This window comes from Onychomys torridus, chromosome 4 (genome assembly GCF_903995425.1).
Source record: "Onychomys torridus chromosome 4, mOncTor1.1, whole genome shotgun sequence".
Classification (NCBI taxonomy): domain Eukaryota; kingdom Metazoa; phylum Chordata; class Mammalia; order Rodentia; family Cricetidae; genus Onychomys; species Onychomys torridus.
In genome coordinates this window covers 94930675-94945284 of record NC_050446.1, presented here as the reverse complement: position 1 = coordinate 94945284, position 14610 = coordinate 94930675, and the positions used below count along the sequence as shown (strand labels likewise).

Here is a 14610-nt window from a genome sequence, read left to right as displayed (position 1 = left end):
CCCCGCCCCTTCTTTGAGACAGAGTCTCCTGTAGCCCTGGCTGGCCTGGAACTCACCATGTAGACCATGCTGGCCTCGAACTCATAGATCCTTGCCTTTGCCTCCTGAACGCTGGGATTAAAGGTGCGCACCACCACCCCAGCTCCCACTCTTGTTAACATCTTGGTTGTCTTTCCTGTTGCTATGATTAAATGCCTGATAAAAAAGCAACAGAATGAGTTGGGCGGTGGTGGTGCACGCCTTTAATCCCAGCACTCAGGAGGCAGAGGCAGGCAGATCTCTATGAGTCGGAGGCCAGCCTGGGCTACAGAGTGAGATCCAGGACAGGCACCAAAGCTACAGAGAAACCCTGCCTCAAAACAAAACAAAATAACAGAATGGGGAAAGTTTTTCTGACTCCAGTTCAGGCGACAGTCTATTGTGGCAGGGAATGAAAGACAGCAGATGCTGAAAGGGGCTGGTCACTGCATCAGTCAGGAGGCAGGACATGATGGCCACTGGTGCTCAGCTCACCTTCTCCTCTTTAGAGAGTCCAAGATCCCAGCCCACAGAATGTACTGTTCTCAGGGAGAGGGGCTTCCTACCTTACTTAGCCTTAATCAAGATAACCCTACAGGCATGCCCAGAGGCCAGTCTGCCAAGTGATTCTAGAGCTCATCAAACTGACAACAGAAATTAATCATCATCACACAACATCTATCTATGAATTACTAACATTAACATCTGTTTTTTGTTATTTTTTGAGACAGGGTCTCAACTGTGTAGCCCTAGCTAGCCTGGAAGTTGCTATATAGACTAAGCTGGCCTCCAATTCACAGAAATCCTCTTGCCTCTGCCTCCCAAGTGCTAGGATTTCCATCACACCTGGCCAGGTGACATTCTATTATTGTTGTTGTTGTTGTTGTTGTTGTTGTTGTTGTTGTTGTTGTTATCTGAGACAGGCTTTCTCTGTGTAGCCCTGGCTGTCCTGGAACTTGCTCTGTAGACCAGGATGAACTTGAACTTAGAGATCTGCCTGCCTCTGCCTCCCAAGTGCCAGCATTTGGGATTAAAAGTGTGTACTACTAGTGCCCAGTCCCTAGGTGACATTCTTGTTAACATCTACCAATAAACGGTGAATCTTGTTAACATCTATCTATGAATCACGACACCTTGTTAACAGGTATCTCTGGAAGCTAACATCTTATTAACCATTATCTATGAATGGTGATATCTTACAATCTACGGATGGTGACATCTTGCTAACAGCTAACTGTGAATGGTGACACCTTGTTAACATTAATTCATGTATACACACATTACAGAAACAAGTATGCCAACCTCTTAGGTAGTCTGAAACAGCTCTTAGAATGCTCATACTTTCTCTTAACTTTGGAAAGACCAATGTCTTCTACGCAACTGTTCCTTTCCTAGATCTTTGCAGATCTTGGCGGAAGTGTCAGTGGAAGTGTTACAAATATGTGGGAGGCCAGCTCCTTTTAAAGGGTTCCTATGAGGAGGAGAGAGGGATAAAAAACTTTTAGATAGAAAGGTAGCAAAGAGGAGAAAAAAAAAAAACAAACACAGGACAGCTGCAGGAGAACCTGGATCAAAACCCAACAGCCCTTTCTGCCTCTTCAAAAGGGCTTTTTATAACAATGCCAAGGGGTGGAGCAAAAGACCTCCCCTTTGCTATGTCAAAACACACCACACAGCCAAGTGTAGACCCTTCCAAAAACCTGGTAACCAAGCCCGTGGTCAAATCATTCCCTTATGTAGCACTGCTGGGTAAAGCAAGCTCAGATTCTCAGACCCTGAGTAAGTTCTCACTAGGAAACCTGTGGGTCTCTACACAAATACCAATAGGCAGATGACTTACATACATTGCGTGTTAGAATTAAAAATAAAGAGCCATGGGTTTGGGAAGAAGGCTCAGAGGTTAAGAATGCATACTGCCCTTGCAGAGGACTTGAGTTTGGTTCCCAGCATCTATGTCCAGTGGCTCACAACTGCCTGTAACTCCAGCTCTAGAGGCTCTGACACCCTCTTCTGGCCTCTAGGGGTACTGCAATCATGTGCACAAACCCACACTGACACACACACATATAAATAATTAAGAATAAAAACAAGGTCTTATGTATCATTCCATAACTCTGAAAAAGATAATTTATAGTCACATATTCTCTATACAAATTCACACAGGTATGTGTCACCATGCCTGCCTGGCGCATATATATATACACATACACACAAACACATATTTATTTTTCTTTTCTCAATTTTAGGGTTAGACTGTCACAAAGTACCCTAACAACTACCAGGACAAGGATGATTTTTTGTGGTCTAGCAAGGCTTACTGCCATTATGGGGATGGAAAGCATAACTTTCTACAGTGCTCAACTGATAATACAATACAATGCTACTACTTCCCAAAAACAAAGATGCCCAAAAGATGCACTGCCCAGATCTCTAGATGCCTTGGCAACTTGATAAAGAGCTAAACAAAACTACAAGGCATAGGGAAGATGACTAGCAACACCTTCAGTCAGCAAAGCTCTGGTCCTCTTGACCCTCAGCCAGCAGATTTTTGGAATTCACCTTCTACACACTCTTGCAGTCTGGCTGACTAGCTGTCTATCCCTTTCACATTGTGTGTAGGAGCACAAATACACATGTAAGATCCTAAGAAGACAGTAGCTTTTAGGATTCCTTAATCCTTCTGCTGTCCACAATTCAAGGTCATGTTTGAGGCAAGCCTTACTGACTGTGGTGGTTTGAAAGAAAATGTCCCCGAAAGGGAGTGGCACTATTAGAAGGTATGACCTTGTTGGAGGAAGTGTGTCGCTGTGGGGGTGGGCTTTGAGGTCTTTTCTCAAGCTTCTCTCAATGTGATAGTCAGTCAATTGCCTGTTGCCTTGGAGTCAAGATCTAGGACTCTCTGCTCCAGCACCACATTTATCTGCCTGCATGCCACCATGCTTCCCATTCTGATGATAATGGACTGAACCTCTGAAAATGTAAGCAAGCCACCTCAATTAAATGTTTTTATTTATAAGAGTTGCCGTGGTCATGGTGTCTCTTCACAGCAGAAGACTATGTGCACTAACCCCCACACCTGAATCACATTGAGGCCCAAACTGGAAACAGACACTAGCCAAGCTCCAACACCTTCGCCAAGCTGCCTTTTTCCACCTCTTTGCAACATTTTTTAAAAACTGATGCCACTCACTATCATTCCTCAGATTAAAACATCATTAATTTCTAACCAACATATCATAAAAAACAGTCATCACCCAGATTCCATGCTGATTTACCTAAGTATCCAGTTGTAATAACTATCATGGAAATAACTTTAAATGTTTCGCGATGTATTAGTGTTTTCCTCTTGAAAACTAGTTTTCATTGAAATTTCCTCAAAGTGTAAAATACCAATTAGAGTACTTCCAGTCTGCAACTGCCATCACGACCTTGAAAAGTAGATTTACAGCAAACATTTGCGAAAAGAGGATGGAGGGAAAGTGACATTACCACTTCCTGAGATGCGTAGTGAGGGTCCTCTGGGTTGACTGACCAATAGCAGTAATCAAAGCCAAATGCTACAACCTTCTCCCGGGAGTCTCCAAAGCTCTCTGGTCGACTGCTCACCTAAAATTAAGCACAGCACCCAATGTCTTCCCCGTCATAACATTGGAATCTGGACAGTGGCTCTTCATTATGCTCTCTGACAATTACAGAGACCTGGACTAACACTATAATGTTTACGGCAGCATAAAAGAAGAGAGGTAACCCGTCTCCATCTCACTAGGAACAAATAGACACAGAAACTCAATATGCCTATTTCTCTAGCATGTGTCTGCGTACAAACTCATGGGGTATAGGACAGCTCAGGAGGGAAAGCCTCTTTTAATTCTTCCCTGAGTATTTCTGCAGAGAATGCTGACAGCATGAGTAGCACAGTCCCTTGGTCCAGCAGATTTCATCAACTTGGAGCTTTCCTTGAGGTCCTTTAGGAATCTGCTCTCAGTGACTTGGAAATAGTATTAAATGGACCAGGAAAAATCCAGTGGCTGAAGGCACAGGAGGGTAGGGCCAAAACTTGGAACTGCACTGAGCTCTGGGTACTGGGGAGAATGGCTGGCATTCTTCCCAGAAATGCCTAGGCTTAATATTTAAATTTAAACTGTGGTATGCAGGTGACAATAATCTCACTATGAGAAAATGCCTCTTGCAAAGATCTCCTTCATCCTCTCCAGAGAGAAGAAACTCAAGAATGAACACTTGGTGCACACCCCGAATTCCTACTTCATGGGTGTAAAATGGTCTGGATGTTATAAAATCATCACAGTCTGTAGGCATGCGAAGCTTTGTGTGATGGCTGCTCCACTGTCCTCTGCCAGCCTCCAGGAAGGAAAGTATGGCTTATGGAGGGGTGCTCCTTGAGGAGGACACACGCAGCACTAAGGGTGACCCAATCAAGGTCAGGGGAAAATATACCCAAAAACCACATTTTAGCCAAGAATAAAGTTCCAAAAGGGAAAGGCAACTCTGACATTAGTTATTCAAAATCTGCAGAAGAACATGGATGTCATAATGAGTAAGAGCTTGTTCGTAGATAACTGACCTTAGGGAAGTCAACAGCTGGGGAGGTGCAAACTAAAGTTTGTTCTTGGGTGTTTGGGAGGTGGCTCAGAAGTTAAGAGCACTGGCTGCCCGTCCAAAGGCCCCTGGTTTGATTCTCTGTATCCACATGGTAGCTCATAACCATCTGTGCCTCCAGGCCTGGGGGATCTGATGCCCTCTTCTGGCCTCCTAGAGCACTAGGTACTTATGTGGTGCACAGACATAGATGTGGGCACAACAGCCATATGCATAAAATAACACATTTTTAAAAGTTTGCTTTTAAATTTTTCTCTTGGACAAACTCCATCTTCTAGACCCCAAACTACAAGATCTTACAACAAAAGAAGTGACTAGCAAGAGAGGTGTGTAAGAGAAGGCAGGGAACGAAAGGGCCTTGGTTCTCCAGGGGCTCCTGTTTAAACTCATTCTCTTTTAACAAGAGCTAACGACAAGAGGAAACATCACAGAAGAAACAAGAGAGAGGGCATAGCTCTGAGCCTGGGACTAGATAACCTCCACTCTGCCTCAGCTTCCTCAGTTCTTGGGACTGCTGGCTTTACATCACAAGCTAATGACAGCATCTGTCATGGGATCACCTCCCTGGCTTCTTTCCACTGCTCCACGTCCACAAAAGAAGAACCCCTTCATCTTCCTCTTCTGCACCAGGAAGGATGGAGGAAGTTGACTCTGGAGAGCAGGGTGAGGAGGAGGGAAGGAAGTTCCCTGAGTCTGCTCAATTGTGCTCCAAAGTTAAGTAGGGTTGTGGGGGAAAAATCTTCAACAAGACTCAGACTAGTGACCAACTCCCTTCTGGGTCTGGAGGTTGATGTCTGACATCTGGACCACATTATGGCCAAAACAAACCCTGAATTATCAGGCAAATACTAAAATTCCTAATAATGCCTTGGATAAAGCACTGTCAGTTGAAGGACTCAGGATGAAGTCTAACTGGTGGCCCTGTGAGTTACATAGACATATAACTTTCCCTTGGCAGGAGTTCAGCTTATCGCAGCCCTTATTACATACCCTGGGTTTAGTTTCAAAACAGCTAATATCAGTTTCCAAAACAGCTGCACTATTCTATTTAACAGCATGGACTACAACGCCACATTTTCTGGACTCTAAGCATAATTCTTTTGTTGTTTTATTTACTTTGTGATTGGTCTAAGCTTTTCCTACAATCCTCTTACATTTCCTGCTTTCTAATATATCAAACATATTCACCCCAGAGACCCTTTAATTGTAAAGATCCTTATCTAGAAAAAAAACAACACAACTCCAGGCTTACCTTTACATTCCTGACCTTTGCCACTTTGTCATCAACTTCTACAATGATTCTTCCCCCTTCTTTGGTCTCCCTAAGAAATAAGAGCAGGACTCGAATGAGAAGAAACACTTTGTTTTGTTTGCTGAGACAGAATCTCAGGTAGCCCAGGCTGCCTCAAATTCACTCTAGCCAAGAATGACTTTGAGCTTCTGATCCTTCTGCCTCTTCCCAAATGCTAGAATTACAGGCATGTGCCACTACATCTGGCACTGGCTTAAAACCGAGAGCCCATACACACACCCCAAGACCAAAAACAGAAAGAGAAAAGAATTAGTTTTCTTACTATTGTCCCTGTTCCAGTAAGTGGAATGCTGTCTCCATGAACAGCTAAAAGCAGATAAAGACTCCGTTGAGGGCCTGGTTCCCCCCCTGGCCATATACTGTGACTCTGAAATCACTGTCACCTTATTTTGGTCATCTTCTATGCACAAAGCACCACACTAGGTGCGGATACTGTAACTTATCCATCTACCCTGCTCTTCTCATATGGCTTCACAGCATATCTTCATTTTGACAGATATAACTTTAAAGTAAAGCCTAGAGAAACTGCATAACTTGTCCAAGGCCACCCAGCCAGGACCAGTAGAACTGGGATTTAAGTCCAGATCTGTCTGATCCTTAACTATCTATGCCTTAAAAATCAGGCTTGGACAGTATCTTTGGCCCAGCACATGACACAACTTCTCATTGTCTCTAGACCACTGAACAAAGTTCTAATAAAGGGTATTGGAGTCCTCTCTGCTGAAACATTGGGAATATGTTACATGTGAAGTCAGGGGGAAAGCCAAGGTACTTAAAAACCTATGTTGTCTTTACGTGGTAACACAGCTAGCAGCTAGCTGACCTTTACATTCACTTTAAACTTCTTTCTTGCAGTGCTGGGGACTTAAAGGCATTCATTTTAATAGGATTATCTGATGATCCATACATCTGACGCCCACCTTTTTCATAACAAAAACCTACAGCTAGGGCGAGACGGTTCATCTACTGAAGGCACTTGCTGTATCTGTAATAAAGCCCTAGATAAAAAATTTCTCTCAAGCTGGATAGTGGTGGCACATACCTTTAATCACAGCACTTAGGAGGCAGAAACAAGCAGATCTCTTTGAGTTGAAGGCCAGCCTGGTCTACAGAGCTAGTTGCAGGACAGCCAGGGCTACACAGAGAAACTCTGTCTTGAAAAACCAAAACAAACAACCTAGCTAAATGGCATTTGTGTTAGTTAAATTTAAGTTTATGTTAGTTAAATGTAAGGCCCCTTAAGGCCTTCCTGTACTTTCTTGTCCACTGTACAGAGACATGGGAGAGAGGTATTTTACTGTGGCGAAGGGGATCAAACCTAGTGTCTCATACATCTAGGCAAGTGCTTGACTACTCAGCCACACTCCAAGTCCAGACATGTTCCTAATCTCCCAGGATCATCAGTCCACAAGAAGGTAAAATTGTCCCACCTTCCTCTGCTCACTTACAGAAATGTTGGCATTAAATTTTAAGAGGGCAAAGGACATCAATCTTAATTAAGAAGCTGGTTTCAGCTGGGCAATGGTGGCACATCCCAGCATTCGAGAGGTAGAGGCAGACAGATCTCTGTGAGTTTGTGGCCAGCCTGGTCTACAAAGGGAGTTCCAGGACAGCTAGGACTACACAGAGAAACCCTGTTGTAGGATGAATCTTAATAGGTTTTATTAATAAAAACAAACCCAGAGCCAGGTATTGGAGTGAACGCTGAATAATCAGAAAAACAGAACAAGCCACATCCAACCTCACCTTGCCAATTTCTCAGCTGATCTTGTTTCCTCAGACTGAAAGCCTCTGAATCTTCATCCAAATGGATCTCAGCTGAACCGTGCTAAAAGCTTAAAAAAGGCTCTAGTTCCTGGTCCTCATGCCTTATATACCTTTCTGCTTCCTGGCATCACTTCCTGGGATTAAAGGCGGGTGTCACCATGCCTAGCTGTTTCCAGTGTGATTTTGAACTCACAGAGATCCAGACAGATCTCTGCCTACAGAATGCTAGGATTAAAGGCATGTGCTATCACTGCCTAAACCTATGTTTAATATAGTGGCTCTTCTGTTCTCTGACACCCCCCCCCAGATAAGTTTATAGGGGTGCACAATATATCAACCACACCCTGTCTTGGAAAAAAAGATAGACATGGTTATCCCTATTTTATAAATTTTTAAAAAGTGTAATAAATTAATGAATCATGTGAAAGTACAGGGCAGTGGGGCAGAGTACAGAATTAGCAGGTGTGTTCCTCAGTGGTGAATGACTTTGGATAGACAAGGACAACATCTCCTAATGACAAACAGAATTTCTGATTATGGGAAACAACTGGGGTTAAGGGTAGGACTCCAAAATCACTTCTGAGCTGTTCTTTCTTTCATTCAGGGTTTTCTGTGGTCCTATGGAACAAAGAAACCATTCTGAGCATCTTGGGAAGGTGCAGTGTGGTGCAGTGTGGTGCAGTGTGGTGCAGTGTGGTGCAGCGAATCAAATCCTGCTTTTAGAACTTTAGCAAGACCATGTTCTCATTTGGAAAATACCAAGGTAAGCTTGGGCTAGAAAACTTTAATGGCTCCTTCGCAAGCACAGTATCAGTGCTTATGACTTATCTGACTGTTTGAACAGACTACAAAATCAGCAGATTCTCCACATGCAAAATAGTGTCAATGAACAGTGGGTACCACCACTATCTCTGCAGAATTCTAAGGGAATTGAAGAATGGTCTGGTCTGAACTTCTTAGCTGAGATCACACTGACTTTTTACATAACTACCCCTGAATCAGTGATTGTGAATCTGCAGCCTGCTAAAAATCAGCTCACACCTGGAGATCTTGACAATCTATCACTTTCTCTCAAGCCTCTTCACTGGAGCTAAAAGTAAATGTGCTTCCTGGTTGTTTTCATTTTTGTTGGATGAGATATGTTATTCTCTGCAACGACGCAAGTAACAAAGGCGTTTCAACATCGTTCTCTTAATGAAACCCATGCTATTTGCATTTCCTGGTTTCCAAAGAACTGAAAAGTTAAGAGTGGTCAATGTTGCTACCCTAAGAACCCAAAAAAATCGTTTGGAAACAGATCTACCAGCAGCTACCTCCTTCTGGACAGCAGCTGCTCCCAGGGAACCACAGGCAGTCATGCAAAGTCAGATGTTTAAAAACCACCCTGGCTGGCCCCGAACTCACAGAGATCTGCCTGCCTCCCCCTACCCCCCAGTGCTGGGATTAAGGTGTGCGCCACCACTGCCAGCATGGGCACACGCTTATGTGCTCCTCCTCCTATTTCACGCTTCTCATTCTGTCAAGACTTTTCAAAGCAAATGGCCTCTATAAGGACAAACCTAACTCCCCATATTGCCATTCCTGTCACAGGAGACAAGGCCTTTCTTGATCTCTGTCCCCACTTGTCATCTTGTATACTGGACATTAAAATTTTTTTTTTTCTACAATGAATTTCAATACAAGTCGTCTGGTCTAGAACCACACTCTCCCAATTTTATCACCTCTCACCTGCTTCTATCCAAGCCCATATCCAAGGCTCCCATCTACACCCTAACAGCCTAAATTCACTTTCTCTTCCTGTTCTTAGAGAGCGCCGCACTTTCCCCTGCCCGTCAGAAAATTCAAAGATCATTCAGAACAGTTCAGACAGTCAACTCTTGTGCGAAGCCTTCTCTCACTTCCCAAGTGAGTGGATGAGGATGAAATCCTCAGCTCCACACTGGATGCCTCAAGGGTTGAGAGGTGCAGACTCAGGCTCACTCACAAGAAACTAGCACTGAGGTATTAACTTCCCCTTTCCCTAGGTCCTTAAAACACATCAGCTGTTGAGCACAGATTGAAACCACAGTCTGCCTGGGCCTCAATCACCCTCCCATATCCTGACAATTCTTTTTCCTATGTCCCCACAGAGGAATCCCGTGTGTAGGTACGAACACACAGCCTCCAGGCCTCACTTGGGTACTCCTGGGACCAACAGGCAAGGAGACTGACTGCCCATGCCTATGCACTCCTCACACCGTTATGCATGAGAAAGGCCCTACTAAGTGCACCAAGACCTGAGTCAGGCTCCCTAGAAACTCTTGTTGGCAAGATGCCAGGGACGTGCACCCAGGGCAAGCGACCCCTGAAGCCACACAGGAACCGCTGTCTCCGAGGACGCTACTTGAAGCCCTGTCCCTCCGGCCTTCGTGGCTTCTGGACGCTGAGCCCTCAGGGCACTTTGGGTCTGGATTTTTCTCCGCACCAGTCCCCCAGAGGAAAGCGCGGATGTCGCGCTCCTCTCAGTTCACTTGACGCCTCAGGCGCCCCCTCCTGCCTGCCACACTCACCGCTTGCTGAGAGGCCGGACTCTCACGGCCACCCGCACATTCGCCATCCCTCGGCCACAGCCCAAGACCCGCACAGCAGGCGGACGGAAGCATCCCTGGCCGGCGCCCAGCGCACAGCCCCAGCCCCAGGCACAGCAACAACCACAGACCGCCCCGCCCGCCCGCCCCACGCGCCTCCCGGCCGCAGCCCCAGCCTCGCCCGAGGGGGCGGGGCCCTCTGAGCCTCGGCCAATCCTGACGAGAGTGGGCGGGGGCACGCGCGGGCCGCTCCGCCCCTCTCTCGCTCCCTCGTACCTCCCCGGACGCTGCCGCCCAAGAGCGAGCCACCGCCCGGCGGGGGCGGGGCCGGGGGCGGGGCCAGGCCGGGCCGGGGGCGGGGCCCTCCCAGCCTCCCAGCCTCCCAGCCTCCCATCCTCCCGCGGGTTCTGAGACCGGTGAGCCAGGCCACTACGTCTCGCCCTGCCCCTCGCACTTCCTCAGACACCCCTCCTTTGTTCTAAGATTTGGTGACAGTTTTTGGTTAATACTCGAAAGTTCATGAGGTAAAATTGCTAAATATTGTTTTTTACCCTATTGGTCTGAGGTATCAAAATTTTAGGAGCAAAAATGAGGTGGAGCCTTTCGTGGAGGCTGAGGCAGGACTATTATTGTTAATGAGTTCAAGGTTAACCTGGGCAGTACAGGGTGGTTTGAGGTCAGCTGGGAGTGCAGCGAGAAATCTTGTCTCAAAACAATGAAACGGGCAAAACAAATGATTTTACGGTTCCAAGCAGTGTTTAATGAGGAGGGTTTTTGCTTTTGGTTTTGCTTTTTTGGTTGGTTTGTTTTTTCTCTTTACTGTCCTGGAACTTCACTGCCACCCCAGCAGTATTTATGACACAGTAAATGCTATCTGATCAGAACTGTTTATATCTGTCAAGTCTGAAGCTCAGCCCAAAGGTGAAGGGACCAAAACCCCTTCCCGCCCTGTGGTGCAGATGAACACTTAAGTTCTAGCAATGGGGAGTTCCAAGACAGCACATAGGACGCTCCTAATTCACACAACAAAAACAGAAACAAGGGTCTGTTTCTGATGGTGACAAATTTGTGTTCACTGAAGTCTTCTCAATCTTCATACATCATGATTAGAGAGGAGCGGGTACAGGATTAGCCATTGCCTAATTATTAACTGTAAATTTAAGGATTCACAGACAAAATAAAAACACAATGAAGTCACTTCCTTCATGGAAATTGGGATCTTACAGAAAAGGAAATAAATACCTACATGTGTAACGTGGCGAAAGACATTGAATGCAAGGAAACCAAAAGGGAATAAAATAGAACATTTATGTAGCTGGAGAGGAAATTACACTCCATTTAGACTCTGAGCAAGCAGTCACTGATAACGGTGACATTCTAATTTAGTTGAGAAAAGTAAGACTGGGGACTCATTCAGAGACAAATCCCTCTCCTCTAGACCCAGAGGTGTTAAAAATTGGAATTATAACTCTAGAAGCAAATGGACTGATAGAGAATGAGCAATCACATAACCACACGGGATTGTGGGTTGTTTTTCCTCTCTGAGAGCTCTTTTGCCATGCGGTAACCATTCTCAGCTGTAGAAAAATGGAGGAGTCTTTGCTTTGTTATGTTTTGAACTATTACCCAATGGATTTGTCTATAGATTTATTTAAAATGTCCACACAAGTGCTACACAGGATCTGTACCACCTGGGAAATTCTTATAAGTGCTCATCTCAGAGCAGCCAAATCCAAATTTTCATTTCTAACATAATCCCAAACTGGATATTCATGAAAATGTGAACAGCTCCAGTCAACACAGACTCTCCTTCTAAATCATGTATTATAACATTTTTTTAAATAAAATTTAATTTTTTTTTTACATACCAGCCATGGCTTCCCCTGTCCTCCCCCCCTTACCCCAGCCCACCTCCCATTCCCATCTCCTCCAGGGCAAAGACTCCCCTAGGGAGTATTATAACATTTTTTATGAGATCTAACATGTTGTTTGTACAGCCTATCATTTCTCCCAGTTTCAAAGAGATAAGACTAGGGCCGGGAGGTTGTGGCGCACACCTTTAATCCCAGCACTTGGGGGGAGGCAGAGCCAGGCGGATCTCTGTGAGTTCGAGGCCAGCCTGGGCTACCAAGTGAGTTCCAGGACAGGTACAAAGCTACACAGAGAAACCCTGTCTCGAAAAACCAAAAAAAAAAAAAGAGAAAGAGAGAGATAAGACTCTTTAACCATGACAATGGGCTTCTAATCTGTGGGTGTCATGCTTTTTTTTTTTTTTTAACCTTCCTAGAGCTTTATTGGGAGAGAGCGGGGGAAAGAGAGACAGAGACAAAAAGACAGAGAGAGAAACAGAGAGACCGTGCGGAGGGAAGAGAGCAAAAAGAGAAAAGGCGTGGGTGTCATTCTTAACTACTCTATTTTAAACACACACACACACACACACAAAACCATACACTGAATTCTTTATATCATACACTAGGTTATCTTTGGATTTAGTGATGCTTTGTGTGATTTATTATACACATATGATTGATTATCTCCACATTATATATAAACTATACCAATCTATGAGCCAACACTTCAGTCTACACCAGATTTAGAGAAGACAGGATGCATGGCAACACTTAGTTCTATCTCTTAGATGCACATTGGTAATAGTTGCTCACTTCATGTATTTTAAGTAGTGAAATATGATTATCAAAAAAAATAAACTGAATTTTCAGATAAATACATTAGGAACATTATGCCTGTTACAATGTTTGCCTAGCAAGCACAGGGTTCTGGGTTTGGTCCCCAGCTAAAAAGAAAAAGAAAAAAAAACAAGAATGTACGCTTTTTTTCTCCAAAAGTATATTATTCGTATATATTATGTGAGTCCTCAAAGAATGTCTACTAAACCACTATGTCATCTAAAATGTATTATTGCAAATTAAAATTAATATAAGGTTTTGTGAGATATTTGATTACACTGTATAAAAATATGTCACTGTGATTGGTTTAATAAAAGGCTAAATGGCCAATAGCTAGGCAGGAGGTACAGCTGGACTTCTGGACAGAAAGAACTCTGGGAAGAAGAATGGCAGAGTCCAGCTGGTCACAGAGGGAGCAAGACATGAAGGAGGGGAGGTAAAAGCTATGAATCGCATGTCAACACATGGATGGATAGAAATGGGTTAATTTAAGTTGTAAGAGCTAGTGGGACAAGCCTAAGCTATAGGCTGAGCTTTTATAATTAATAAGTCTCTGTGTCATTTTTGTGATCTGGTGGCCCAAAGAAAAACCCATCCCTCTGCATATGGTCCCAACAAGCAGCCATGTATATCCACAGGCCTGAGAAAGCTAAGAAAGTTCTCACTAGGAGCCAGATGTGGCTGTGTCCTGCAATCTCTCAGGCTGGCTGGTGCTCAGTGGTATGCAGATGTGCAGCACCAGCTGCTGCCTGTGGACTGGAGCCAGCTGCTCAACTTCCTTCATTTACTTTCTGTGCTCTCTGTAGATCCTAATCTTCATCCTCTTCTTCACTATCCTTAGTTCTTAACACTCCTCAACTCTGAAAGACCTCACATGCCACTCATATGTCTAACGCTAACCATTAAAATTGTTTTCTTCAGACTTCCTAAGTAAAAAAATATACAGCCACTTAAGATATTTTATTATTTAATAAAAATCACATGAGTAATTTTTAGTGGCAGGAAAATAATTTCTATTCTTTTGTTTAATTTACTTCAGTCTTTGTTATGCGTATTAGTGAATGTGTTGTGTGCACATGGTACATGTACATGTCTATGCAGGTGCATACCCGTGTATACTCAAACAGAGGCAGAAGAGGACAAGAGGTGACCTTGACTAACACCATGCACCTTATCCCATGAGACAAGATATAGCACTGAGTTCGAGGCTAGGCAAGTAGTCAGAATATTTCAGTGATCCTCCTGACACTGTCCCCCAAAGTGCTGGTTATAGGAGCACACTACCCATGCCCAACTTTCCCCCCACCTCCCTGAAGCTAAGGACCGAACCCAGCTACCACTGAGCTAAATCCCCAACCGCATGTCCAACTTTTTATGTGAGTCTAGATATAACTCGAATCTTTATTCCTTCATAGCAAACTCTTTCCCTACCAAAGATTCAACTCCCCAGCTCTCTGTCCTGTTTCTGTTATTGTTTTATTCTAATTTATATTTAAAATATTACCTCCTTTTCCCCTGCCCTTTCTTCTCTCAAGCCAATCCCATGTACTTCAAGCTTCCTCTTTCTGGATTCCATGGCCTATCTTAATTGTTATTGTCACCCAAAAACACATATGCGTGTATACATATGCTTTAATATATA

At 44.3% G+C, this 14610-nt stretch overlaps 1 protein-coding gene across 1 annotated transcript in view; it reads right to left on the bottom strand.

Moving 5' to 3' along the window:
* Nucleotides 1-10403, bottom strand: part of Stard9 (StAR related lipid transfer domain containing 9) — a 76348-nt gene extending 65945 nt beyond the window's left edge. The window contains exons 1-3 of the mRNA XM_036184283.1: nucleotides 10264-10403; nucleotides 5888-5957; nucleotides 3508-3624 (exon numbers count right to left, since the gene is read on the bottom strand). Of these exons, the coding sequence (XP_036040176.1) occupies nucleotides 3508-3624; nucleotides 5888-5957; nucleotides 10264-10310 (234 nt within the window). The 5' untranslated portion in view covers nucleotides 10311-10403. The remainder of the gene's footprint in view (nucleotides 1-3507; nucleotides 3625-5887; nucleotides 5958-10263) is intronic.
* Between the last annotated feature and the right edge of the window lie 4207 nt (nucleotides 10404-14610).